Raw genomic sequence first — 27,847 nt, forward strand, 5'->3', positions numbered from 1 at the left:
GCAGAAATGAATCACCTTTGGGATACTATTGCTCTGTAAGAAATCATGAACAAGTGGATTTCAGAAAAACCTGGAAGATTTAAATGAACTGACGCTGAGTGAAGTGGGCAGACCCAGGAGAACAGTATACACATTAATGGCACCATTGTGTAATGATCAGTTGTGATAGACTTAGTTCTTTTCAGCAATACAATGAACAAAGACATTCATAGTCAGAGAAAAAACTACGAGTCTGAATGAAGACCAAAGCATACTATTTTCACATTTTAAAAATTAGTTTTATGTTTTTCTTTTTCATGGTTTTTTCCCCTCTTTGTTCTGATTCTTCTACTGTAATACGAGTAATATGGAAATATATTTAATATGGTTTATCAGGTTACTCCTGTCATAGGGATGGGGGAGGGAAGGAAGAAAGGTCAAAAAATGTGGAACTCAAAAATCTTACAGAAAATGAATGTTGATAACTATTTTTACATGTAATTGGAAAAAATAAAAATAAAAAAAGAATTAGAGTCACCTTATAGATTTCTTTCCTTCTTAAAATGCAGATAGATTGAATAAAAGGTCTACATGTAGCTCTTAAGTATTTTTAATACACTATAATCTAAAAAAATCTGTGTTCCATATTTCCCTAAAACAATTTTTCAGAACACATGAAACATGTTGCTTTTAGACATGGGGACAGAAAGAGCCATACAAACATTTTGGGAGAAACAGTGATAGTGGGTAGGAAAAGAGGAATGAATAGAGGAAAAAAACAGCAAGAGAATATGAAGAGGTCCCATTTACAAAGACAGTTGCATGTCTACCAGAGAAGGGAAGAGAACATGCTGAGGAGAGCTGAAGGAAGGTGGCACAATGCCTTCTTCAGTATGCTTCTGCAGGACTTTGAGGGACCTGGGAAGTGTCTCTAGCATTCACAGTTCAAAGTTTATATCAATTCAGTTTCCCAGAACATATGCTGGAAAATGAAGAGAGAGAGAGATGGCAGCAATAACAAGTCAATATCTCCTTTCTTCACCCTCCTATGCTCTAGATCCTTTTTAATGTCAAAATGAACACTTTGCTAATCCTTGATCCCTATGTAATGAATGAATCCAATTAAAAAGCAATGAGAAAATGAGCTCTTTGAAACCAAAGATTATAAAATTTTAAGGGACTTCTCCAGCATATAAATGTTAAGCACCTCAGTATAATTCTTTGGAATCACAGAGATTTAGAGAGGGAAGAAACCATAAAATTGTCATCTAACTTGTTCATTTTTTACATGAAGCATGACAGAAGCTTGGAATACTGAAGGCAGTCTTGAATGCCTCCTATTCGCTAGGGTCAGAACCTAGGCCTCATTTGTAATCCTTCTCCTCCTATGACCTTTTTTCCTTCTTGTCTTTAAAAGTACAAGGATTCTTATTATATATGGGCTAAGTTCTAAAATTATGGGGGTGGGGAGGATTTGCAAGACAATGAGTTTCAGTGACTTGCCCTAAGAGTCTGAGACCAGATTTGAACTTAGGTCCTCTTGATATCAGGATCGGTGTTCTATCCACTATGCCACACAATAAAAATTAAAAACAGACTCTGGTCCTAAACAAGAGGCATGACAGAGAAGGCCTAATCTTGGGAAGGATAGCTCTTAACTCCTTCAAAGTGATTCCATAAGTCCATGTCACCTTACGATGACACCTAAACTGAGTCTCCAAGGTTACCCCAAGAACCTTTACAGAATTTATAGTTAACTTGATTCATGGAGTTATAGCCTTCTACATGGCTTGTTTTCTTAAGCTAATGTGAATGACAAAAGATAGGGTATCTACCTGTCATAGCTACTAATGATGATGGAAAATGTACCTACAGAAACATGTCTGGGAATACTAGGAGTGATTAGGGATGTATGGGGACCGAAATCAATGTTGATCTGAGGAAAGAGAAATGCTTGTCAAGTTTTATCAAAAGTTCCCTTCGTGGTCTAAGGAGTTCATAAGTCTAAGTCACTTCACATTGTGAGTCTCAATTTCTTTAGTCATAAATGGAGATTATAATAACAATCTACCTCACAGGGCTGTTGTGAAGCTCAAGTGAGATAATATCTTACAAATCTTAAAGCAATGTATATAAAAGGTGAGCTGCTGAACTACTGTGTGGACATATAATATATGGATGACTTTAATCAAAAATATCTTAGAGTTTATGATTTTACACATTTTATTCTTCATTTTAAAAAAATAATCATATAAACTTAATGACATTTTAAACAAAAAAAACAGTCTATGATCTTATGATATGAAACAAGACATTTCTACTGTGTTGTATTTCCCTCTAGCTGACAAAGGGAAAACAGAACTCTGACTATAGTGCATGAGGGGCCCATGGGGTCTCTCTCTTAAGAGACACAAGAATAACTACCACTGAGATGCTGCTGTTGATACGTCATACACACACACACACACACACACACACACACACACACACACCCCTCTTACCTCTAGTCGTCGGATAATCTCTCGGAGTGGTAGGGCGGACTCTTTTCCTCCAATGAAAGTTGTAGTAGGCAGGTGGAAGACCTTGTCGAGGTCTGATTCATCCAATCCATAAAACCCTGCAGGATTATTGTGGGTGGGACAACCCAGAAGAGGAGAGATGTGTTTGCAGAATACGGGATAGCCACACAGGAACCAATTATTTATGGAAAGGGGAAAAGGATTCCCCCAGGAGAAAAAAATGAGAAAAAAAATCATACCAGACCAAACATATAATTAGGGAACAAGTTTGCATGAAAATGAGTAATAAAAAAATATTCAGAGCCAGGAATGCAAAATTCAGCAGAAAACAAAAATAAGGAATAAAAATTAATGAGCAATGTTAAGAGAGACAATCTCATAAAACAATAAATACATGATTTGTGTACAAATGCTCTTATAGAGAAATCATTTGTCACAATTTTAATCCCATACCCACAAACATTTCCAGGCCCCCTAAATCATTTGAAGGTATGGGTATATATAGAGAGGGAAAGATCATAAATGGTTTCTGAACAAGTTAGATGGTTCAAAAACAGTTAAGGGAGAGAGTAGAAAACAAGGGATTAATAATTCTAGTTAGACAACAAAAAGGGTTGCAGGAAAAATAAGGAATGAGATAGGAAAACAACCAGAAAGAAAGAGGCATTAAAGCTGGGCATCAGAAAACCTGAATAGAAACCACTGGCCCTAAAGAAAACAATTAAGAAATAGGACAATGCAGTGGAGAGACTTTAAAACAAAAACAAAAAAATAACCCATCCACCCCAAATTTCTGCTTTTCCCAGCTCAGTCTAAAACATTCCAGATTAGGAAAAAATAGCTTGCTGGCAGATATTTTTTTCCCTTTTCCAATTAATCAAAAACTTATTGAGCACTTACTGATGGACACCTTCCTATTACCAAATATCTTTGTTAGAGACTTCTCTACCCTCCCCAACCCTCCAGGATAAATGAACAAATTGGAAAGATTTGGTAATGAACAAAATGATACTGAGAGCAAATTTATAGCTCATATCATTTTCCTGGGGAAAAAAAATGGTGGCTGGGTTTCAAATGAGTCCATCTTCTAGGATTATTACTAAATTAGTTCAGTTTGAAGAATATCTTAGTTCTTTTTACTAGTGTGTTCTCAGTCTCCATAAGATAAGAAGGGGAAAGGGACACAATAATTAATAAGTGGGTGTGGGTGGGTTGGAAGGATACTTAATATATTACAAATTTGTGCAATGATTGCATATCTTTACCACAAAGGTTATGCCTCTCAAACAAGTGCTATTCCTCACTCATCTGCTCTGCTTGTCCATAAAAACAAGTTTTGAGTTACTAATTTGGGAAATTGGAATCAGACACTGGGGGACCTGGGGGGGGGGAGAAGTCCTCCATCTCCCCCTTTCCAGAGCATTTCATGTGTGCTTAATTTATGCTTCCCATTTGTTAGGAAAGAGACTCACTATGTGTCCTATTTATTTGGATCTGACCTTGAAGAGGGTCCTAAATACAACTAATATAGCTAGAAATTAATTGATCTTTTATTTTTTTCAATTACATGTGATGAAAGTTTTTCAACATTCATCCACATGCATATTTATGTTTCCCAATTTTCTTCCACACTCCCTTCCTACCTCACTCTCCTCAGCAATGAACAGTCTAGTGAACACTGTACATGTATATTTGTGTTTATTTTTTGGGGGGAGAAAAAAATGTACTTCAGTCTGTGTTCAGATATCATCAGCAACCCTTGGGATGGGTTGCATTCTTTATCATATGTCTATGAGAGAAGTTGCTTCAATAACATACCTAGAAATTAGGCATTCTGCCCCACAATACAGCTTCTCAGAGACATTATTCTCCTCATTCCCACCTTTTTCCCTGAGAGAGATTGAAGGGGGATGTAAGGATCCTCCTCAAGGAGGCAGTCTAACCCAAGTAGATAGATATGATGCAGGATAGGGGAGGGGGTTTGTAAACTCTTGCAGTAAAGCAAAAGGGAGGAGGAATAGGTTCAGCCTTTCATAATAGCAGGTGGTGCTTGGTTTCTTCAACTATCCTGAGTTCAAACCATTCCTAGGTGCTTTGCTCCAGGATGTCCTATCTTCCATTCCAGTGGTTCTGGGGTAGCTGGGCTGCCTGTTTCTGGGCATGAATTTTTCTTCCTCCTACTTCAGAGAAAAATTAAATGGGGGTGGGGAGAGCAGAATGACAGTTTCCAGGTGGTTGATCTCATTCTGCTCAGCTTAAAATCACAAGGGAATAAGAGGGAGGGGGCTTGTTAAACTTGAAAACTTATCAATGGAGAGGAATGTTTGTCTGGAACTGGACTTGGAAGAGCAGGCTGTTTTCTCCCACAGCAGCAGAGAGAAAAGGCAGGGGGTTGGGGAGAGGAGTGGCAGGAGTAAAAAAACCAACCAAACAAAAAAAGTAGTTCCAAGTGGCCTAGAGGCATGCAGGTTCATTTCCATCACACTGCTGCCACCTACCAGAAATCAAGCTAAGAGATCCACTTAGAATTCCAGGACAGGAAACTTAAAAAAACTCACTACTGGGAGTGACTGGAATGAACTGAGTCAAGTTGTTAAGCAGGAATATGAGGGGCAATGATTCCCCTTAGGGGCATATGAACTGCTATCATTGCATCAGTACGAAGAGTCATGGCTAAGACTTTCACTGTATTTGCTAAGTAAAGATAATATGACTAAGAGTTCTGCCTTAAAATATAAGAAATTTAGCCCTGATTTTGAGCATCCAAAATGTAAACCTTGATAATACTGCACAGTCTCAAAAGAAATCACAATTAACAAGTTTGAACAAGTAATTAGGTAACTTTTTCCCCTCCTAAATTGAGAGTGTGTGTGGGGGGGAGGGGGAGATGGAGATTTCCCTGGCCAAGAGGAAAAATCTGACACTAGCAGAAGTCAGAGAAAGAGCTTGAGACTCAGAAGAAAGCTAACTTTCCTCATTTCATACCAATTAAGAAGGTCCTGGAGCAAGGAGAGAAAAGATCTTTCTGCATAGCATGGTGTGTACTTCTTCAGCAGGGACCTTGAACTACTTACAGGTTAAAACCTGGTCTTTTAGAGTCCACCAATAAAGACCAAGGACTTGAAGAACTTGTCAACTTGGAGTTTAATATGGTAACCTGCTTCCACTAAAGCAGACTTTCCTCTCTAACTTGCTGGACTATAAAAATTCAAACTGATTTCTCAGAAGGCTTTGGTTATAATGTTTTCATACTGTACAATAAGATTACAGTGAGGGCCTTAGCAATGTCTTTTTTCAATCCAGCAGTTTTACAAAACCCAGGGGATCATATGAATTATTATTAACCTTAGAACCTGCATAAACATAACTACAGCAACTATATAAACATACAGTAAGAACAAGGGTGAGAAGCACTGTGATATAGAATGATATATAGTGGTAGCTGAATCAAATAAACAAAATAACTGGAATCAAATTCTACCTCTGACACACACACATTCTATACGAACTTGAGCAAGTCACTGAAATTCTCCTGGCCCCAGGCAACTCTCTAAGTCTATATCAGATCTGACTTGTTAAGGGGAGTTTCCTATCTAGAGGGTCCCTAGACAAATGAAATCACAGGTTCTCAATAAAAACAAGAACAAGAAAAATATCCCAAAACCCCAGGCAACCTACAAATTGGGAGAGAGCATGGGGCAGCTAGGTGGCACAGTGGACAGAGCATCAAAGACTCATCTTCATGAGTTCAAATCTGGCATCAAACACTTATTAGTTGGACAAGTCGTTAAACTCCATTTGGTTCAGTTCCTCATCTGCAAAATGAGTTGTAAAGGAAATACCAAACCACTGAAGAATCTTAGCTAAGAAAACCCCAAATAGAACAACAAGCAGTTGTATTCAACTGAAAAATGACCAAAGAATAACCTAACAATATCCATGTTACTCTCATTTCCCTCCCATTTTTATTATGGGCTTAGATATCTGAAAATGAAGAAAACTACATGATCATGTAATCTCTCTTTCTAATCACTAAGTACCCTCTCTCTTTTTTTATTTATTTAAGGCAATGGAGTTAAATGACTTGCTCAAGGTCACACAGTTCAGACAATTAAGCATCTGAGGCCACATTTGAACTCAGGTCCTCCTGACTCCAGGGTCAGTGTTCTATCCACTGTGCCACTTAGCTGCCTGTACTCTACCTTAAAATGAAATAAAAAAGGTCACCGACTAAAGGTTCACTAATTTAGGGCTGCAAGAGACCCTAGAGATCATTTAGTCCAACATTTTACAGATGGAGAAACTGAGGCCCAGAGAAGTTAAATTATTTCCCTGAGAACACACAGGTAGTGCCAGAGGCAGGATTTGATCCTGGGTCCTCAAATTGTAAATCAAATTCTCTTTCCATGCTATTAAAGTGACAGAACGTTTACCAAAATGAGTCACAATTTTGCAGCAGCTATTTAGAGGGAATAAAGGGTTTTATCTAAAGAAGTCATATCCCAAATTTAATTCTTTTACTCAGAAGAAGGCTAGTACATTATCTCTCTCTCACACACTTTGTTGGAAGACAGGTTATATTATAGGATAAAATTTTAAACTCTAAAGCAAACTGTACCTTCCTCAAGTACTTTCCTCTAGAAAGCGAAGGGATTTTTCACTCTAACAGTCTGCTCTACAGTTAACGAGTGGTATTATTGAGGGAATTTTTAAACAAAGCTTATTCCTGAGAAAAGCTCATCACAATTCAAAATAGATTGGCCCAAGAATAATTGGGTACTTACAGAATTAAAAAAACAAGTGTATATTCCTTGAAAATCTCTTTCAGGATGAGGACAACCTGAACATAGATGCTAATAAGGATTCAAGTTTCACAGAAATCCTTGGGAAAGGTTCTTAGATGTCTAACTCCCTTGATTTACTCTGACAAGTCTACTATAACCTAGGGTTGTATTATTAAATCATAGAAAGACTGGTCTCTAGTCCTTCAGTCAAATTTTAAACTCTGGTACTTTTAGAGATCAAAATCTTACTGATGTGATGACTATGACAAAGGAATGGATGGAAAATTTGTCCACGATTACCTATACAGGAATTTGGGGAAAGGCAAGGTTCAGGAGGAGACTGAGAGGTTTAAGTGGGAAGGCCAGCTAAGAATATATTAAAAGCCAAACTAAATTCTATATACATTGCTTCTTTTTATTATGTAAATGAAGAAAACCTTAGGAACCAAAGTTGTTCAGTCAGGAAGAAATGGATCTGCTTGGTCCAACAAAGTCTTATTACCAATTTTGTTGTCCCTCAAATTAAGGGCAACACCAAGAAAAGAATCTTTTCTCAAATACTCAGGTACCATGACACAGAAGTTGGAAGAGTCCTGGGCTGAGGAGAAGCCACAGAACAGAACACAGAGAAAAGAATCTACTAACATGCAGAACTTAACATGACCACTGACTGACTCTTGGCTAGTGACCAAGAGACCTAGATACATTGTGCCAAAGACCAACAGCTCAAGTTGAAGCAATGAAGGTGTTTTCATGAAAATGGAAAATGCTTTTGCAAAGACACAAAGGATGGTAAAACAAAAATGAGGTCACATGTGACAGATGAAGGGATGGGAAAAACAAGTTTTGAAACAATCTGCAAACAAAACATGATGAATAACTGGGAAGCTGTGCCAACTTTCCCCAAACTGTGCATGCCCAGAAAAGCCGAACATTTGATTTGAATAAAGTCCTCAGCTCCAGAAGGGTGAGAGACTTGTTCTTTGCATACCTCCTACAGTTAGCATTCGGAGTCGCTCCTGGAAAACTGCGAGATCTGAGAGGTGAGGGAAGAAGGGGGAGGTGAGTGCAGAGGGAAAAAGACAGTAAGAGTTAGTTAAAAACACCACACCATGAAAGCAGTCAGGGAAAGCACAATTAAAATAACTTTAAACATAATCACACCAAAGGAAAAGGGGTTAGTGGTTTGCATTGTGAAATGGATGATGACTACTCTGGGAAAGTGAGATGGAAAATCTGTTGTAGAACAGCTGGAGATTTGATCAATAAAAATGAGAGGGGGTGGGAGAAGTCGGTTTTCACTGATGCATGAAAGCAATCAGGCAGCCTAGTTTGAGAAACCCTCTGATCACTACACTTCCAAGTATATTAAGGAAAGTTTCTTAATTAGTTGAATATATTCATCTAGGCTGCTTTGAATAAATGTTAGGGAAAATTAAAATACAAAAATTTGGGTTTTTGATGCACCTTTTCCCTCCAGAGTCAATTTAACAGATGATGCAAATCATTCTTTAAATCCTAGGACTCTAAAAGGGTTTAGCATCCAGCATTAAGGTGGAAGAAAGGAGAATCCTTGGTTTCCAAAGACAGATTACTTGCTCACTGATATTCCTAATACAGTTCCATAACTAGCATGGTCTATTGGTAAAGAATTCTTCAAAAATGAAATTTAAAAGAGTATTGCAGTAACAGATAGGCAGCTGTACATTTTCCTCCCCAAGGGCTTTTGGCTGAGCATTCTATAACACCTGTATTTTCCTCAATAATCTTTATCTGTGAAGGGGAAAAAAATCAGGATGTCATCTTTAGCTTTACAAAGTATTCTATATCTCAGTTCAAGCTGTCTGGATGCTAGAAAGCCTGGTGATAAGTTGATGATAAGTGCAAGAGAGAAAGAGAGACAGAACTAGAACAAGAAGGAGATCAGATGTGTATATATATTTTGAATCGTAGTGCTGGGAGTCATTCTTCAGAGGTCAAATTTACATGTCCAAAGAATGCTAAAAAAAAATGGATTTTTTTATTTAGATTTTTTTTTTAAGGCAATGGGGTTAAGTGGCTTGCCTAAGGCCACACAGCTAGGTAATTATTAAATGTCTGAGGTCGGATTTGAACCCAGGTACTCCTGACTCCAAGGCTGGTGCTCTATTCACTGCGCCACCTACCCGCCCCCAAAATGGATATTTTTGATTAAAACAGAGTGGAAAAGGGGAGGTGAATGCTCTCTTCAATGTCAAATTTGAGTCCTACAGTTTAAGGGAAAGATTCTAAGATATGGCTAGATTCTCTGCTACCATCTTAGCTTTGACTTTAATGGCACTGATAAAATAAGGATAATAAAGGAGTGCAAATCTGGACCTAAAGAAGTCATAAAAATAACCAGTTGAGGGACCCTAAGAAATGAAATCAGTGTTCCACAGGGGCAATACTTATACTTGGGCTCTCAAAAGCACAATATGATTTGGGAAGGAGGCCTAATTTTCCTCTATTCCAGAGTCTGAAATTGAAAGACAAAGTATCAGTGTTTTACTTAACTTTTCTCCTTTCTTTACTAAGATTGAGAACCCTGAGATTTCTCTTTCTATGTAATCCCAAGTTCAGATATTGTGATTTTGCCATTACATCCATTACAAACTTCTCTTGAAAAAAAAATGAGCCCAAGGAACACTGGAAGATACAACTGTAAATCTCATTTATAGAAAATACTCTTTCCTGGATTTAAATTTAGTAACATTTCTTCCCTTTAAGAAAATGCCAAAAGAATTCTCTTTTCTAAATGGGTAGTTGGGTGATACTATGGACTGCAATGCAGTCCTCGATGAAGAAAAATTCAAGTTTTTTTTGCTAGAAAAAGCAGAAGTCGTCCCCATCAATCAAGTTGGTTCCTACTCAGATGCTTTGTGAGGAAGGAGGACAAAAATCAGAAAACCAAGAAACTGGCAAAAGCTTTCAAGAATTTAAGAATGAGGGCAGGGCTGGCAATTTGTTATGGTGATGTCCATGCTAAAGCAAAATGGATGAAGAAATCATTTGGTTTTGTTGATGCCCAGAGGAACATATTCATAGAAGCCTGAGCACTGTTGGATATGTCTAAGCAGTAGTCATGATAACACTCTCCTTGAACAGCCACAAGAGGAGGAGGATGTGAATGCAGTAATTGTGCAAATACTTTAGAGTCTAAAGAAAAATGAACTTGCCATCCCCTCTGTTCCCCCAGTTCTTATCCTATGAAGTATCTAACTGTACTACCATCACCAACTAACTAGTTAAGATTCATTTTCCTCTAATTCTATATTAACATAGGGCTTTATTTCTTCACATATCTCCTCATTTTCTCTACCTCCAACCCCCCTTAGCATTAGGGTAGCTAAATTCTGTCAATCACCTAGGGTACATACAGAAATTAACTAGTGTAGACAAGAGGGCCAAGAAAAATTTCTTGTGCTTTGAAATTGCAAGTGAAGTAAAGAAGTAGATGTCATAACTCAGAAAAGCTGTGGGAATATGTTGACATGGGGATTGGCTAGATTCAACACATGCAAGTTAAAGTTAAGATTATTCTAACTTTCAAACTTTTAACTTTTTAAAGGGATATTGTCTGATTTTATGAATCAGTGTACCTCAATAATTAACAACTTTGCCCCACCAAGTACCTTTTTACAAAAAAGTTGGAGTACCACATTGGCCATTTTAAAAAACAAAATTTTGGGATAAGACCTGTGATTTCATTGAAATGAGGAGATCCCTTTGATCTACTCGATTAGCATTTCTCTATAGTCATAAGTGTAGACTTTTTTCTTTTTTTTTAGTTTTGCAAGGCAATGGGGTTAAGTGGCTTGCCCAAGGCCACACAACCAGGTAATTATTAAGTGTCTGAGGCTGGATTTGAATTCAGGTACTCCTGATTCCAGGGCCTGACTCCAGGTGCCACCTAGCCACCCCCATAAGTGTAGACTTTTTAAGTTTTACAATTATCTGTCCATTAGAAGTAGGAAGGGTCATCATTTTAAAGATGAGGAAACTGGAACTCAGAGAGGTTGAAGGGATTCATTCTGCGTCCTAGTTTCTTCATCTGAAAAATGAAGGCTTTTTTTTATCTCTAACATACAATAATCTGCGGATATGTGATTAGACTTGTTCTACAGTATGTTTTTATTTTGCCTATTAAGAGAGCCAGTATGAACTAATGGATAGAGAGCAGTTCACAAACTGAAGTCAGTCAGGTTGGTGTCACTAATTATAACACATACCCAGTTATATGCTAGTCTCTTGGACCTCAGTCAGTGTTCTATCTACTACATGGCACTACCATAGTACACACTAGCAGAGTGAGCTCCCGGGGGAAAGCACTTATTTGGCAGAGAGAGTATTAAAAGCTAAATGTCCTGACTCCTAAGTCATATTGCCAACTAGGGACAAACAAGCCAATCAGAACACATAAGCCCTAAAGAAAAACAATGACTTTTGCTAAGTAAGGCCTCTGTTTGTTTCTAAAGTCAATTTGTTTCCAGCTGACCTATGACAAGAGGACAGCCATATGACAACGACATAGTTTTCAGCCTTCTGCTGAACCTAGAGCTTAGTACCTGTCTTTTATAGATTTGGACACTTAAACTCAAAGATTTCCATCTCAAGGACTAGAAAAATTTTTCTTAGTATCACAGAACAAATTAGAAGACCAGGACAGGAGGTTTTCAAAATTTGGTCTGGGAAAGATTAGACTAAAGCTAAATGATAAAATGTAAATTTCTATAGTTATGCCACTTTGGTGATTCAGAATCTTTGAAGAGGGAAGAATGACAATAGGAAAACTAAAGGAAGAACAAAAAGATAGCTTTCATAGGTTGAGGAGTAGGTAAAGGAGAAGAGGCACCTAAGGTAGCCTCCATGGCACTACTTGGCTCCCAAGTTCCAGTTGTAGGTTTTCCTATACACCTCTTTCTTAATCCTACTTTATCAATGGCTAATATCCCCAAATCATTCCCATTTTCTTCAATAGGATGTTACGGACAAACCACAGGACAGGGAATCAGGAGAGCCAGGCTGCTGGCCTTTGTTCTGCAAATGCCTGTGTTATCTTATGAAAGACAGATTTTCTTGGCCTTAGCCAGTATCTTCACCTACAAAATGAGGAGGTTGGATATGATTATAATTAAGGCCCTTTTCCTTCTTGAAAATTTTAATATTCTATCATTCTAAGATAACCAACAATTCACTTTTCTAAGAGTTGCATAGGGGAGAGAGGAAACAGAAGGAAGAAAGAAAAAGAAGGAAAACAAAAACAAAATCAATGAGCTTTAAAAAACAGTATAGAATAGTATTCAAAGGTAGATAGACAAGGACAGCTTTGGAAACATAGTGGTAAAATGAATATATTCTTGTTTAATAAAAAAAACACAAAACCAAGCAGTATCTAATAGACATTTGCAGCTTCATGCACAATCCTCTTTTTCTTTTCACTGAATGGAAAATTCTTATTTGTCAAGTTTAGGAGAGAGACAAAGACACACACAGTCAGAGAGAGAGAGAAAGAAAAAGCAAGAATATCCCTTAAGAAACTACTCTGAACTCTGCCTACTTAATTCTACATTAAGAAGCAAGAGTACAAGGTCCTATTACTCTACTATCCTTGAATAATAACTCCAAGTCATTTGTGGAAGAACTCCCAAGAGAATCCAGCTTGGCAGTATCATATATTTGGCTTATTGTAATACTAGTTACATCAAGGTCAGAATCTATGAGCACTAGTCACCAGTACCAAAGGAAATTTCATCTAACTACCCTTAAATGACTCTACTGGGATTTATAGGTGTACCCTACAAGCAGTAAATTTCTGAGATCTAAGGGAATGACAATAGCTATTTGTGTTATGGTTTTTATGGTCTCCTGTTTTTGCTATGATACTGTCACATAAGTGAGACCTTGGATTTTACTTGGCTGGATATTTGGGGGACTTCTGTGAAACAACTTAAGATAGGAGCTTAGTGTCCTAATACAAAAACTTTTTTTCCCCTTTTTTATTTAAGGCAATGGGGTTAAATGACTTTCCCAAGGTCACACAGCTAGGCAATTATTAAGTGGATATGAACTCAGTTCCTCCTGACTTCAGTGTTGGTTCTCTATTCACTGTGCGACCTAGTTGCTCCAAGTATAAAAACTTAAGGTTCTGAGCAAGCGTATTACAAGTGACAGTAAATTCTTTCTCTTAGCTACACCTTTTTCTAGAGGTACAAAAATAATTTATAAGGCATAGAAATCTTCTTCACATCCTTGGTATCTTTCAGCACTTTATTTGGTTAGTTTGGGTTTTACTTTGCTCTTGGGCCAAATTCTAAAATCACTGACCTAGGAAAGTTAAGTTGATTGGCCTGAATATGACACAGCACCCAAATAATCTCCTGATCCCTCTCCACATGTGATTTTGTATGAGTGTGACACATGTGTGGTTGGATAGCAATTAAAAACTTCTCAATTATACAAGAAGATAGATAGGTGAGACTATAACAGACCAACATGGATTTCACCTCTAATTTTTGCCAGCGGTTAAAATGATCTGTACCTCAATTTTTTGTGTTTTATGTAGGTTATCACTATGGATATCAGTAATCATTATAAAGTTTCAAAGGGCTAAGTCCAGAGCTCTGTCCTAGAGACTTAAAATACCACACACCAGTGACCCATACTTTATACATTGTATAGATATATACTTTATACATTTAGGATTAGTGAAAGTTTAGATGGAGATCAATATATCAGTGTAGACAGAGGGCTGACCAGAGTTAAGGCTTGGTTATATTTTTGAGACACACATACTGGTTACGTCACCCTCAGCAAATCCCAATCTCTTCAGTGCTGCCATAATTTTGGCACTTTACCTGATATAAACAAAGCAAAGGTAATTCAAGGACAATCTGAGCAAGCTGAGAGGATGGCATTAATTTAAGAGGGCCTCAACTTATCAGAAGCTGAGATAATCAATTCCCCACCCCACCAAGAGTTAGAAACAGAGATAGGAAGTCCAAGGGGTCCAAGAAGATTCCCATGAAACTAAAAATGGAAGTGGTGTTTCATAGTCTTCTTTCCATGATAAGACTACAAAAGAGTTTATCTAAACTAGGACTCTTCTCTCCCCCATCCCCAATCTCTTTGGAAGTGGTGTTTCATAGTCTTCTTTCCATGATAGGACTACAGAAGAGTTTATCTAAACTAGGACTCTTCTCTCCCCCATCCCCAATCTCTTTCCCCATCAACTTTTCCTCAGAAAAGACTTAAGATTCTAGAAAAATCTGTACAAACTTTGCTGACAAAAAAATTTTTTTTGGGGGGGGTTGCAAGGCAATGGGGTTAAGTGACAAGCCCAAGGTCACACAGCTAAGTAATTATTAAGTGTCTGAGGCTGGAATTGAACTCAAGACCTCCTGATTCCAGGGCTGGTGCTCTATCCACTGTGTCACCTAAGCTGCTCCTGACAAAAAAAAATTTAAATTCTATCTCTGATCCACCAAACTCTCTGGTGGAGGAAGTATGACAAGATATATACATGTGTTTCCCTTTTTTCTTAATTTCTTTCACCCCTACTGTGTACAACCAGGCCATTATCTCCTTTAAAAGTTCCTATTTCTGAATATCAGCACTAAAGGGGTTTGCCACTGTTTTAAAAATAATAGCAGTTTAAACCTAGTGCTTTGAGTCCTATGAAAGGGGTCATACAATTAACTGTTAATGATGCCAAAAAACATGAGCTCACAACACCATTTCATTTAACTAAGAATGACTTGCTCTTATCTCCTTTCCACTCACAAGGTAACCCCCTACTTCAGGTACTCATCACCTGCCAATAGCCTAATGAACTCTAGCTGTATCCCTCCCTACCTTCATTCTCTCCAATCTAAACTCCAGTTATTAAAATGACATTGCTAAAGCCCAGCTCTGACCATGTTACTCCCCTCCTTAGGAAGCACTAGTGATTTCCCCCTCTCCCCCCCCCCCCCTTTAGGATAAAAGGCATATTCCTGCTGGCCATTTAAAACCACATACAGTCAATGCTCCCTGGTCCCCCCGCCTTCCTCCCCTCACCCCCCCCACCCGGCCAGCTCCGCCCGGCCCGGCTCCCAGGGGCGCCCCGGAGCCTCTGGCAGACACCAGATGGTATATATCTACCTCTTAAAGTTGGGAAAAGAAAAACAACTTTTTGAGTAATAAAAACGCCGCCTAAATTCAAGCGCCACCTAAATGATGATGATGTCACTGGTTCTGTGAAAAGTGAAAGGAGAAATCTTTTGGAAGAAGAGGATTTTTTCCTAAGGGGACCATCTGGACCAAAATTTGGACCCCGGAATGACAAAATTAGACAGGTACAGAATCAGGTGGATGAAGTAATTGATGTCATGCAAGAGAATATTACAAAAGTGATTGAAAGAGGAGAGAGACTGGATGAGCTACAAGACAAATCAGAAAGCTTATCAGATAACCCAACAGCTTTTAGCAACAGCTCAAAACAGCTTCGAAGACAAATGTGGTGGCCTGGATGCAAAATGAAGGCCATCATGGCTCTGGTTGCTGTTGATTATCATTCCTATTGTCCTGAAATATCGGACTTGATTCTGTGACCAGGGATCTCTAATAAAACATTTCTGGGACAATTTAAAAAAAAAAAAAGGAAGATTGCTGCATAATTTAAAGATAAATGTACATGACTTTGAAAAGTGTTTTTTCTCAAGAAGAGGCAAGTGTCCTGTTCAAATTGGAGCATTGACAAATTCCCGATTAGCATCCTCTCCTTTACCAAAATATGCTGTCATTCATTTATTTTTAAAAGAAACATCTACTTTGCCTTGTTATAGAAGCCTAATTTGAAACTAGATACTTGCCAATACATTATTTGTATATAGAGTTAAACGTTGATGATGATATTTATAATTTAACATAACTTCCTACTGTAAATTAGAGAGGGAGGGATTTATTGCATCAAGTTCAGGGATAGGATGGGAGGTAAGAGATGAAACATGTAAAACGGATTGGTAACCATTCAATTAATGATCACAAAGTGTATAATTTTTCTCATGTAAAAAAAATAGATTTTGGAAATGGTTTCCATTATTTATGGCGAAACTAATGTTTTCAATACTGCTACTTTCAACTGTGACTAAAGACATTCCAGTAAACCTATTTTGCCTGTATGTAGAATCTGTGACAACTTTTTTTTTTTTTTTTACTTTGGGGCTATAGTTGATCAATCTTATAGCACAGCCTTGGATAATTAAGGCAGGAAATGAGATTGAAGGAAAGGAGAGCATCAATGGAGTGTTTGGGAATAACGACTTCTACCTATGAGCACATTTCAATAAAGTAATAATTGGAGAGAAGCTAAGAGAAAATGAATAAAAGAAATCTATAGTTACTCAATTTGTTCTAGCATTTTACCCTCAATGAAGCCTATTTTCAGAACTAACAAGTAGCAAGAATCAGTTGCTTTGACTTTGACCATCTTTCCCTGTTCAACATCTGTCTTCTGGTAGAAGTCCTAATTTGCCACGAGGTGGTCAAAAAGCAAGCTGCAGAACCTAAGAGAAACCCCCAGGAGCCCAAGTAATCCACATATGGGATCATCTGTACCTTTAAAAATCACATGCTGGCTAACACTGAAAGTTTAACATTTTTCTTGAACTATTTTCACTTAATAAATAAAGACAAAAAAAAAACACATACAAAAGAGAAACTTTTTTAATATTCAAGTTGAAAACTGCAACCATGTATAAAACTTTTGGGGTTTTGTTTTTGTTTTCAGCAAGAAAGGAGCATGTGTTGAGAATACACTTAAAAAAAATAAAACCATATACAAACCAATTATAGCCTTGCTTTTCTAATTTTATTGCACATTATTCTCCTGTGTATACCTACAATCCACCTTCCTTACATTGCTATGCTTTTGCACATGTCCACAATTCACTCTCCTTTCCTTATCTTGGTCTCATGGAATTCCTAGTTTACTCCAGGGTTCAGTTCAAGAGTCACCTTTACTGATCCCCAATCATTAGGACTTACCCCCTTTCCCATTATTTGGTATATATTTCATATTTAATTAACTCTATTTATATTCTTTCTCCCTAACAGACAGAATTAAGTTTCCTGAAGGCAAGAATCATTTTCATTTTTGTTTTTAAACTCTCCTCCTTTCCCAGCACAGTGCCTGCCACATAGTAAGTGGCTTAATAAATACTTGAATGAATTGGCATTTCAGTTTCCTTATTTATAAACTGAGAAGACTGTTACTAGATGACCCTCAGTCATCCTTTCAAATTCTAAAATTATGTTCCCAAGTAAAATTGCATATATTTCAGGAGCAAAGACAAATTAAATTTATCCTGAATGTTTCATTAGAAGAATTTGGTTTGGGTCTATACCCTGAAGAGATTATGAAAAAGGGTAAAAACATCACTTGTACAAAAGTACTTACTTATTTATTTTAGGTTTTTGCAAGGCAAATGGGGTTAAGTGGCTTGCCCAAGGCTACATAGCTAGGTAATTATGAAGTGTCTGAGACCAGATTTGAACCCAGGTACTCCTGACTTCAGGGCTGGTGCTTTATCCACTGCGCCACCTAGCTGCCCTACAAAAGTATTTATTGCAGCCCTGTTTGTGGTGGCAAAGAATTGGAAATCAAGTGAATGTCCTTCATTTGGGGAATGGCTTAACAAACTGTGGTATATGTAGGTCATGGAACACTATTATTCTATTAGAAACCAGGAGGAATGGGAATTCAGGGAAGCCTGGAAGGATTTGCATGAACTGATGCTGAGTGAGATGAGCAGAACCAGAAAAACACTGTACACCCTAAAAGGAACATGCAACAACCATGGACAATTTGGAGCTATCCGCAATGGAGAATACCATTTGTATCCAGAGAAAGAATTATGGACTTTGAACAAAGACCAAAGACTATTACCTTCAAATTAGAAAAAAACAAAACAAAACCCTGTTATCTTATTATGTAATTTTACTATCTCATACTTTATTTTTCTTCCTTAAGGATATGACCTCTCTGTCATCACATTCAACTGAGATCAATGTGTACCATGGAAACAATGTAAAGATTAACAGACTGCCTTCTATGGGGGGTAGGGGGAGGGAGGCAAGAATGGAGGGCGGGAATTGTAAAACTCAAAATAAATAAAATCTTTCTAAAAAAAAGAGAGAAGAATTCAGTTCCAGTCAAGATTCACACCAGGTACTATCCTTGATTAAGTACTTTCTGGACCTTTGTCCTTTACATGTAAAGTGAGAAGGCTAGTTCTAAAATTTGATGTTTTATGATTCCTTGTCCTCTATTCACTTTATATTAAGATGCTCTTCAGTTACAACAATGACTTCAGTGGGACAACAAAGAAAATGACCTACTAATGCATATTTCTCCGTCTAATTCTCCCACCAAATGAATGGGTTAAGTATTCCCTGAAGCTCACTAACTATTGCTGCCAGCTACAGAGTTCCTTATTACAGAGTTTGGAATGGCTCTAGAGTCTTTGATTTACACAAATATTTGAACTTGGACCACTGATCTGAAAAATAATCACATAGACCATATTCTGAGAAAATGAGCTCTGAGTATGGCCAAATATGCCATCTAACAGAGGTAGCATTTATGTTATTAGTTACATCACAGACTCCCCCAAGTATTCTGCATGCCTATTTTCTTCTCTACCCAAGAACCAATGACGCTTGAGAACTTTTCAAATTTTAAAAAAATATACTCTATAATAGCCTACAGGTTTGAAAAGTCACCAAAGGTTTAGAGGGAGAAGATAGTGAATGTTTAGCAGTTTAATGCTAGTTAACAAGAGACCAACTATCACCTAAGATAACAGGTGGGAGGTAGGGTGGGTCCCAAAGTTCCCTGTACTGAAAGAATCATTATTTCTTGGATCATGAAGTTGTCAATATGATACAGAAATCGCCATAGAACTTCCTCAATCCCTTCATCATCAGTGACAAGCCTGATTACCACAGAAGACAGGAACCAGCTCATGACATATTCCAAAGCTGTTAAGTCAACTTGAACGAACAAAAGTGATAAACACATTTACAGTCTTGTGCTGGGGATGTCTATGAGGACACTAGATAAAATTACATTCAGAAGATGTCCTATAATTTTTCTTTTCTTTTTTCTTTTTTTGCTAAGGGGACAGAGGTAAAGTGAAATGGAAAATTTTATCATGCTGAGAGTCAAGAAAAAGGAACATTAATGACAAACAGGTAAGGTCAGTCCTAGAAACAACGAATCTTGCAAGCTTAGAGGCATGAGACATTTCTGGCATTCCAAATCTACAAAGTACTTGTGCTTGTAAATGTCCACAAATTTCAACAGGATGAGATAGAAAGTTTTTCTTCTGTATTCCCTCCCCTCCCCACAATGTCAATTTTCATAGTAGGACTGTGAGTAAATGCCTTTGCTGGAGCTATAGCTAGATAATCATCAAACTGTCAACATGCACAATGCTTTTCTTGTGGGACACCTCAGCCATTTTTGTTAGTGATAATTATGATTGCTCTAGCTCAGGTTAGCATGCCACTTGGATCATTTATGGATTAACCCTTGGAAAGCAACTGTGGTTAAGAGAGCTTAGCAGTTATTATCCTGCACTGAACTAGTCAAATGCCAGCCTTTTGATGCGATTGAAGTTAAGAGGAAGGGGTAAGGGATGCAGTGAGGGCTCACTTGGATGCCTCCAGCAGCCTTTTATTTCTAGCAGGATTCCATTTGAGTGGTGCACATGCATGTCTCCCAAAGGGCATGTTGATTCCAGCCTCTCTTGTACTCTGTGGGAATGCATTCCAAAGTTTCCTCATTGTGATCACTGACATTTAGGAATTCAAAGACTCAAGCTGCACATTCAACTTGCAATGAAATTGATACCTGCTGTAAGTAAGGGATGTGAAAGGCCTTCAGCCCAATAAGAACTGTGACATGCTTCAGGCTCAAAGGGCAAAGGAAGAGAGGGTTCATGGGCAAAGCCCAAACTTAACCACTGTCCCTATTTCTGGCAGTCATTAAGCTTCTGCTCCAGGCCAAATATGGAATTATATTTTATGGCTAGAAAAGAGAAAACTGAAGGCAAAGGAGCTAGTCTTTGAAAAAAGTCAGCTATTCCATGTTGAAAATTTCCTCCCTTAGAACAACTAGCCTTTGTTAAGGACAAAAATATTCATTTTAATTTTATTTGAGACTATTATTTATCCCCTTCCTCTATATACATATATATAATATACATATATATATGAAAATTAAGTTTCTAATTTATGGAGCTTAACTTTAAAGAATAAAACCAATTAAATTTTCATTAAAACTAAACTAAAGACCTTCAATGTACAGATATTGCTTATTATTTCTTTAAAACCGAGAAGAAGCAATGTGACCAAAGACCACATGCCAAAAGAACCACAATTGGACTAAGGAAGTTCTAGAAGTCTCACCTATAAATTTAGAGTGATCAGTACAAAGGAAACTTAAGACTCTTCCCTACTTATCTTTTAAGCATTCTGGCTCCCATCAGCTGTGAAAGGGAGAGAGGAGCTCAAGCAGTGCAGCACTAACTGCTCTAGGAACCCTCACCAAGTTTGTCTGTGGATGAGATAATATCAGCTGGAACGGAGGAGTCCAGATCAGCATCCAAAATTCCCAGGGGATCCAGCTGTGCTACATGGTGCCCTCGAATCTATGAAATGGGCCAACAATGGAAAGGAAAGGACACATACAAAAGGACAAGAGAAAAAAAAGAGGGAAGGGGTAAAAAAAGTAAAATTACATTAAAATTATTTTGCAGAGTAATTCTCACCAACGTTTGAAGAAACAGTTACTGGTGCATCATCAAAATTTACACAACTAATGCCGAGGGGATCAAGTTTTGCAATGTGGTGACCCCTGACCTGGAAGCAACAATACAAATCAGTCAATAAACCGAATTTTTAAAGAGACATGCATTTCAGACAAACCTTTCTGAAAGAGAAATGAAGTCCTAATTGGACCCTTCAGCATCAGTGATCTAATACACAGTAAGTTTTACCTTTACCCAAGAGGTTCCCAGAACTTGTCAATCAGTAAATAGCAGCTGTCAAACACATTTATATATTTATGGAGATAAGAGAACACAAACTTTTCACTCATAATCAACTATGACATTCCCAAAGTTTCCTTCCCTTAAATCCAAGACTTGGCCTTCTTATGTTATTGGCAAAGATCAACTAGAAAATAAACATGTGACATAAGGCAACTATTTGGCAACTTACCTTGATTTGGAACAGGAACATCCTACTTTGGCTAGCTAGGCAGTTAAGGGAGGCTCAAATAAAAAGTCTATTTCTGATTCTTCTAATAGGATGAAGGTTTCTACAGGGAATACCAAAACCCCTTGATAGGACAAGGAAATCCTTTGATTTTAAGGTGATAATGTGCCCTAAACAGAGTTCTTTTTCCATGGCCAAAAAAAGAGTAGTCTATAGTAGGTATGTCCAAGGGCACTTAGAATCAAGTAAAAATCAAAGTAGGCATAAAACAACTTCTGATCTAGATTGAAGAATGTGAATGCCTAAAATAAAAATAAACAACAAAAATTCTTTCAAAATGTTAAAAGTTCCTTTAGGTCTTGGACATTTCATGTACAATTTCTTACTGATGATTTGGGAAGGGAGATTTTTGGTTCCTCTTAATAAAGATCAAATTTAAACTATCCCAAAGAGTACCTGATAATGTGGTCAATGGTTCCCCTATATTGCTTGAAGAGCTGCTTTGAGGTGGATCCCATACTTCCTGAGGTAGATTTTTTTGTTTGTTTGTTTGTTTTAGGTTTTTTGTAAGGCAATGGGGTTAAGTGGCCTGCCCAAGGCCACACAGCTAGGTAATTAAGTGTCTGAGGCTGGATTTGAACTCAGGTACTCCTGACTCCAGGGCCTCTATCCACTGCACAGTTTTAACTTCTTATACTAAGTCTGAATTTGACTCTTTTTATTTTACCCATTGCTCCTGACAGTGTCCTGTGAGGTCAAGCTGGAAAAATGTCATTTTCCACATGACAGCATATTAAAGTTATAGGAAAGCACAGTCAAACTCTCCCATCAATGAGTTAGATTAGGAAAGTATTTCTTAACCTTTTTTTCGGTCAAGTATTCCTTAGATAGTTCAGTAAACTTTATGGATAGATCTGTTCTCAGAATCATTTTTTAAGGAATAAAATAAAAGACATGGGATTTCAAAGGAAACCAATTACATTGAAATAGTTGTTGAAATTTTTATAAACCAATTTTATAGACTTCAGGTTAAGAACCTCTGATCTAAAAAATAAGAACCTCTGATCTACAATGTATAGCATGGAAACAATGTAAAGACTATCAGATAGCATTCTGTGGGGGGTGGGGGGGAGGGAATGAGATGAGGGGAAAATTGTAATATTCAAAAATAAATTTAAAAAATTTTTTTAAATAAAAAAACCCTTTGATCCCGAGGAACATTGAGGAGAAAAGGTCAATAGATTTAGAGTTTGAAGGAACTTCAGTAGTCACTGAGTCTAAGAACAGTGAAGCCATTTGCCCAAGATCACACAGGTAGTAAGTAACCCTTAAGTTCAAATTCAATGCTCTTTCCCTTTTTAAAAGTCTTTAATTTAAATGTGATGGCTTTAGACCTTAGCTCTGGAATCTTACTTCATCTGGGCCAAAAGTATATCCTAAGAAAAACCATGCTGTAGCCTAAAGGAAAGAAAGGCACACCCCTAAATAAAATCCACAGATAGATATAATCAAATATTGCCCCCTTGCACCCCTGCTACCTAACCTAACCTTTCTCTGCACCCCCTACATGTTTCTTCCTGTTTGACTGGTTTTCCCTTGCCTTCCTTATGTAGCCTCCTTGTGCCCCATTAATATTTTCATTAACTTAGTTTTAACATGGCAGTCACCTAGTTGTGACTAAAGGGGGCAAAGACTAGTCCACATTCCCCAGAGTGTTAGCATCCTGGCTTTGGCAGCAGAAGATAGCTGCAGGGGGCAACAGTCTTTGTGCCAACATGTTACAATCAGGCCACTCGTATTTTCTTTTCTTAAATATAAAATATAAAACCATGCTTTAAGTTAATCTTGAGTCACACAAGCTCATCATAGTCTACTTCTGAAAGAGAGGACTGAAAAGGGGACTGTTTGTATATCAGATGTCAGAGCTAACAAAGGAATGCCTGCATCCTGTGCCTGTGGCTATTCTATAAGGTTCTAGGACAAATGATTTAAAAAAAATCAATACTAAACTAGAGTATGGAGATTCCATTAAGGGAGAAAATATACAAATTAGTGGATCCATTCCCCTCCAAAGGGAATATTCATAACCGTATTCACTATTTTAAAAGCAGAGAGGTACTGGTTTAATAACCCACCTTTTCCACCTACTGTTGGAGAGTCCTAAGGTTACTTACCTGATATGCCCTGATGAGAGACTGAACTGCAAGATGGTCTTCCACAAGCTTATCTATATTTGGCTGGGCATGAACCAGGGACTGGGCTTGGGTCAGTGCTGATAGGGCACCACTCAGGGGAGGGGGGCTTTGGTAGGCAGTGCCTGGTGCGGCTCCAGCATTGGCATTTCGAAAGAATATGTCCCATGACTAAAGACAAGAAGACAAAGAAAGGTTATTTCAAAGTTTGTTCTTGGTAAGGGAAGCCTACATCCACATTCACAAACCTAGCAAAACAGTAGAGCATTTCTTCTGAGATGAGGAAATATTACAGGGTCACAAATTTGGAACTGCAATTTATCTCCTGCAAGGTTACTTAGTTCAACCTGTTCCAACCTCTCTGTTTTACAGATAAGGAAAATAAAACCCAAGAAGGCTAAGTGACTACTGTCTCTGACTCCAAATTCAGCATTTTATATGGTTATAATAGGCCTCTCTTCATGGTTCTCCTTCTATATAACTCTTAACTGTTTTGTTGCTCTTAATGCTACTTCCTATCCTTCTTTCCCCTTGGTCTATGGCTTGGGTAAAGAGCAGTATGGTCTAACAGAGTAGTGAACTTGGAATTAGTAAAACCTGGGCTTGAGTCCTTCCTCAAAGAAGATAATATACATGCAATATTTTGCAAACCTTAAATGGCACTATATAAACAATTGCTCCTACAATACTAATTATACTTAGTTGAGGCAACTATGTCGTGGCAGAAATCATACTGGGCCTTGAGTTAAGAAAACAAGAATACAAATTGAGTCTCAAAACCTTAGACATTTACAAAGTGCATGATGTTAATCAAGTGCCCTTGCTTCAGCTTCCTCACTGGTAAAATGAGGATAACAACACCTAACGTCCAATATTTTGGAAAGATTAATAATTGTAAAGGAGGAGCAGCTGGGTGGCCCAGTGGATAAAGCACTGGCCCTGCAGCAAGCCACTTAACCCCATTTACCTTGCAAAAACCTAAAAAAAAATTGTAAAGTGCTCAGTATAGGGAAGTCTAGAACATGTTAAATACTATATAAATATTAGCTATTATTATCATATCATTCTGATGATATAGTATATATAATTCAAAATTGTTCTTTAGCACTTCTTTGGGGAATTATATTTCATTACCTAGTATTTTCATTCCAAATCGAATCAGCAGCTGGGCGGTGCAATAGATAACTGATAAATAGTTCAATAGACCAAAAAACGCCCCCCAAAACCCAACTAGACCTGGAGTCAGGAAGCCTAAATTCAAATTTACACTAATATTAGTAGGGTTGTTGTGAGGATGAAATTTCACACAACACACCTGTTTTTGTGTATGTGTATGTAAATAATTAAAAATATTCAAAAAGCCTAACACAAAGCATTCACTGAAATACTTGTTCCTTTCCCTCCCTCCTCCCAAAATCAGTGTGACCTCTCTAGCACTCAATTTCCTCATCTGCAAAAAAAACTGGGGGGGAGTCTCAAGGAACTATAATGTTCCTTCCAGATCTAAATTTATGATCCTATAGGTGACTGTCTTCAAAGTTCAATTCTTATTTTTCTACTTACAATGTCTTTTCTTTTCACAAAATGCAATGTTGGGCAGAGTAGCATTCAACAAATATTCTTTAAATGCAATGGAAGCTTAATTCCCTAAAATTAGTTGAAATGTTTGGTGTTTTTTTTTTATTCACAAAATCCCAAGTTGAAGGAACCTCACAATCTAATCCTAAAGTCTGATATCCATCTATAATTATTTTGACAAATATCATTACAAGTATCAGAATCCTTTCCCCAGGAATTTACAAAATTCAAGCATGTCTAAAATTTTTTTTGATTTAGTTCTAAGTTTTTCTTGCCCAGCAGTTAACTGGCCAATTTCTAAATATTCTCTCTAATCTGTTAACCCATGACTTACAAATACAGACCCAAGTCTTCAGAAGAGTGGTGAAGTAGGCTGCCAATAAACAATTTCTCATTACTTCATGATTTTACAGTTGAATGGTATGTTACAATAATTTAAGTCAATCACAGAATCATAGAGTTATAACTCAAAGGTCATATAGTTCAACAGATAAGGATATTGAAGTCCCAAGTGGTTAAATGATCCTCCTAGAGTTAGACAGGAAGTTGAAAAACTGAGATTGAAATTCAAAGTTCTCTGGCTCCAAATGATATATCAGAAAAATCATTTTCTTGTGGAAGAGAAAAAATTACCAAGATAGATGAAAGAAAAAAGGAGACTTGGACATGAATGAATATGAAGAGAAACAACATTTCAAAACTATAAGGTGAGTCACAGATACCAAAGAGGTCAGATATGGGCTCTTAAACATTAAGCTAATCTTTAATTATTTTAATTACAGTCCAAAAGGAGGAATTTGATCTCTGAAACCAGAAGACATGCTTAAGAAATGAAAAGGTGGTACTGTCCCCAAGGAAAGAAATTTCAAATGTACTTTATAAAAATTATTAAATCTTTTTTAAACCTCATTTTGATTTCCAAAGATATCCCTCTTTCTTCCCCTATCTGATGAATTATACCTTGTAAAAAAATAAAAATAGGAAAAAAGTTCAAAACTAACAACACTCTGTTGATATTGGCTCAATAACTGAATCTCTATTCAGTTTTTTGACCATCTCTGCCTCAAATGAAAATAAGAAAATTTTTAAGTTTTGAAGGAGGTCTAGAGAGGTCTAGTTGTGCTTCCTCCATTTTTACAGATAAGGACACATTCCTGTCCAGGTCAGTAAGGACATAACTTACCCAATGGGCTAGCATCTACAGGACAATGGCTCTTAGGTTACAAGTGTTTTCCCCCAGTGAGGAAACTTTACAAAAGTCAGTATGTTTCTCAAACTTCTCATTCTATGACAGCTCTTTGCATGTGTACAACTGTGAGATGCATTTGTCTACTATAAATTGTACTTGTTTATGGGAAGCAGCTAAATGGCATGTTGCTGCTGAAGGGAAGACAGATGGGGTAAAATACTGAGTTATATGGACAGATTTCAGTTTAATAATAGCTAACATTTACATAGTACTTTAAAGTTTGCAAAGCCCTTGTATATATAATTTTATTTGATTCTAATAACATTGAAAGTGCTATTATTACACCCATTTCACAGATAAGTAAACTGAGGATAATGAAAATGCAGTGCTCAGAGCCTCATAAATTAACAACTTTTGGAAGAGAATGTTTTTTCTAGGAGTGGTGTTTCCATTAAATTTAAGCACTACCACCCAACTCAATGGATGGTGTGCTAGATTTTGGAGTCAAAAAAACACCATCAAACATATTTATTAGCTGTGTGACAAGGCAAGTTGGATTCTCTTTGAGTCTTAGTTTTCTTATCTATAAACAGAGATACCACTAGCTATAGAACCTATTTGATAAGGCTGTTATAGGAACTCAAAATGAGATCATATACATAATGGACTAATCCTAACTGTACTATATAAAATCCAAAATATAACAAAATTTTTGGTATCCATATGGTTGCTAAGAAATATAAAACTTGGGGTGGCTAGGTGACGCAGTGTATAGAGCACTGGCCCTGGAGTCAGGAGTACCTGAGTTCAAATCTGGCCTCAGACACTTAATAATTACCTAGCTGTGTGGCCTTGGGCAAGCCACTTAACCCCACTGCCTTGCAAAAAAAAAAATAAAAAAATATATATATATCTATCTCCCTCTCTGTAAAAAAAAAAAGTGAAAAGGCCTAGATTTTTAATTCTTCATGCCAAACAATATTTCATAAGGAAAGTCAAATTAGCAACCCTGGTAAAATCAGACTTCCAAAGGGTTAAGACACATGCCAGTAACATTGGGAAACAGGTAAAGACTTAAATCAAACTTTCTGGTTATGCATGGGTTTCCTCTAAAGCTTCCTATTAATGCAACAAGACTACTGACCTAACTATAGTCTCAACAGTAGGGAGCCCCCTTTCCTGGAAAAGTTCCCAACAGTCTTCATGAATATAGGGGCTAAAAACTTTGTTGATTCTACACGTTGCTGAACGGGTCTGTTGAGAACAGTGTCTACCATAAAGGTCACACTGGAAATTTGGTAAGCTCTGCTTGAGCTTCTACCCAGT

The 27,847-nt window shown here is 37.3% G+C and overlaps 1 protein-coding gene and 1 pseudogene across 2 annotated transcripts in view; one reads left to right on the plus strand and one right to left on the minus strand.

The window, feature by feature from the left end:
* The window catches only part of OGDH (oxoglutarate dehydrogenase), a 101,481-nt gene that overhangs the window by 32,369 nt on the left and 41,265 nt on the right, over nt 1-27,847 (minus strand). The window contains exons 3-5 of one of the 2 annotated variants that reach the window (XM_074210066.1): nt 23,737-23,925; nt 20,892-20,994; nt 2,481-2,596 (exon numbers count right to left, since the gene is read on the minus strand). In XM_074210066.1, the coding sequence (XP_074066167.1) occupies nt 2,481-2,596; nt 20,892-20,994; nt 23,737-23,925 (408 nt within the window). Of the gene's footprint in view, nt 1-2,480; nt 2,597-20,891; nt 20,995-21,114; nt 21,206-23,736; nt 23,926-27,847 lie in introns of both variants that reach the window. The other variant, XM_074210067.1, reaches the window with a different exon arrangement.
* LOC141504643 (vesicle-associated membrane protein 4 pseudogene) lies at nt 15,325-15,933 on the plus strand (annotated as a pseudogene).

Source organism: Macrotis lagotis, chromosome 1 (assembly GCF_037893015.1).
Source record: "Macrotis lagotis isolate mMagLag1 chromosome 1, bilby.v1.9.chrom.fasta, whole genome shotgun sequence".
NCBI lineage: Eukaryota > Metazoa > Chordata > Mammalia > Peramelemorphia > Peramelidae > Macrotis > Macrotis lagotis.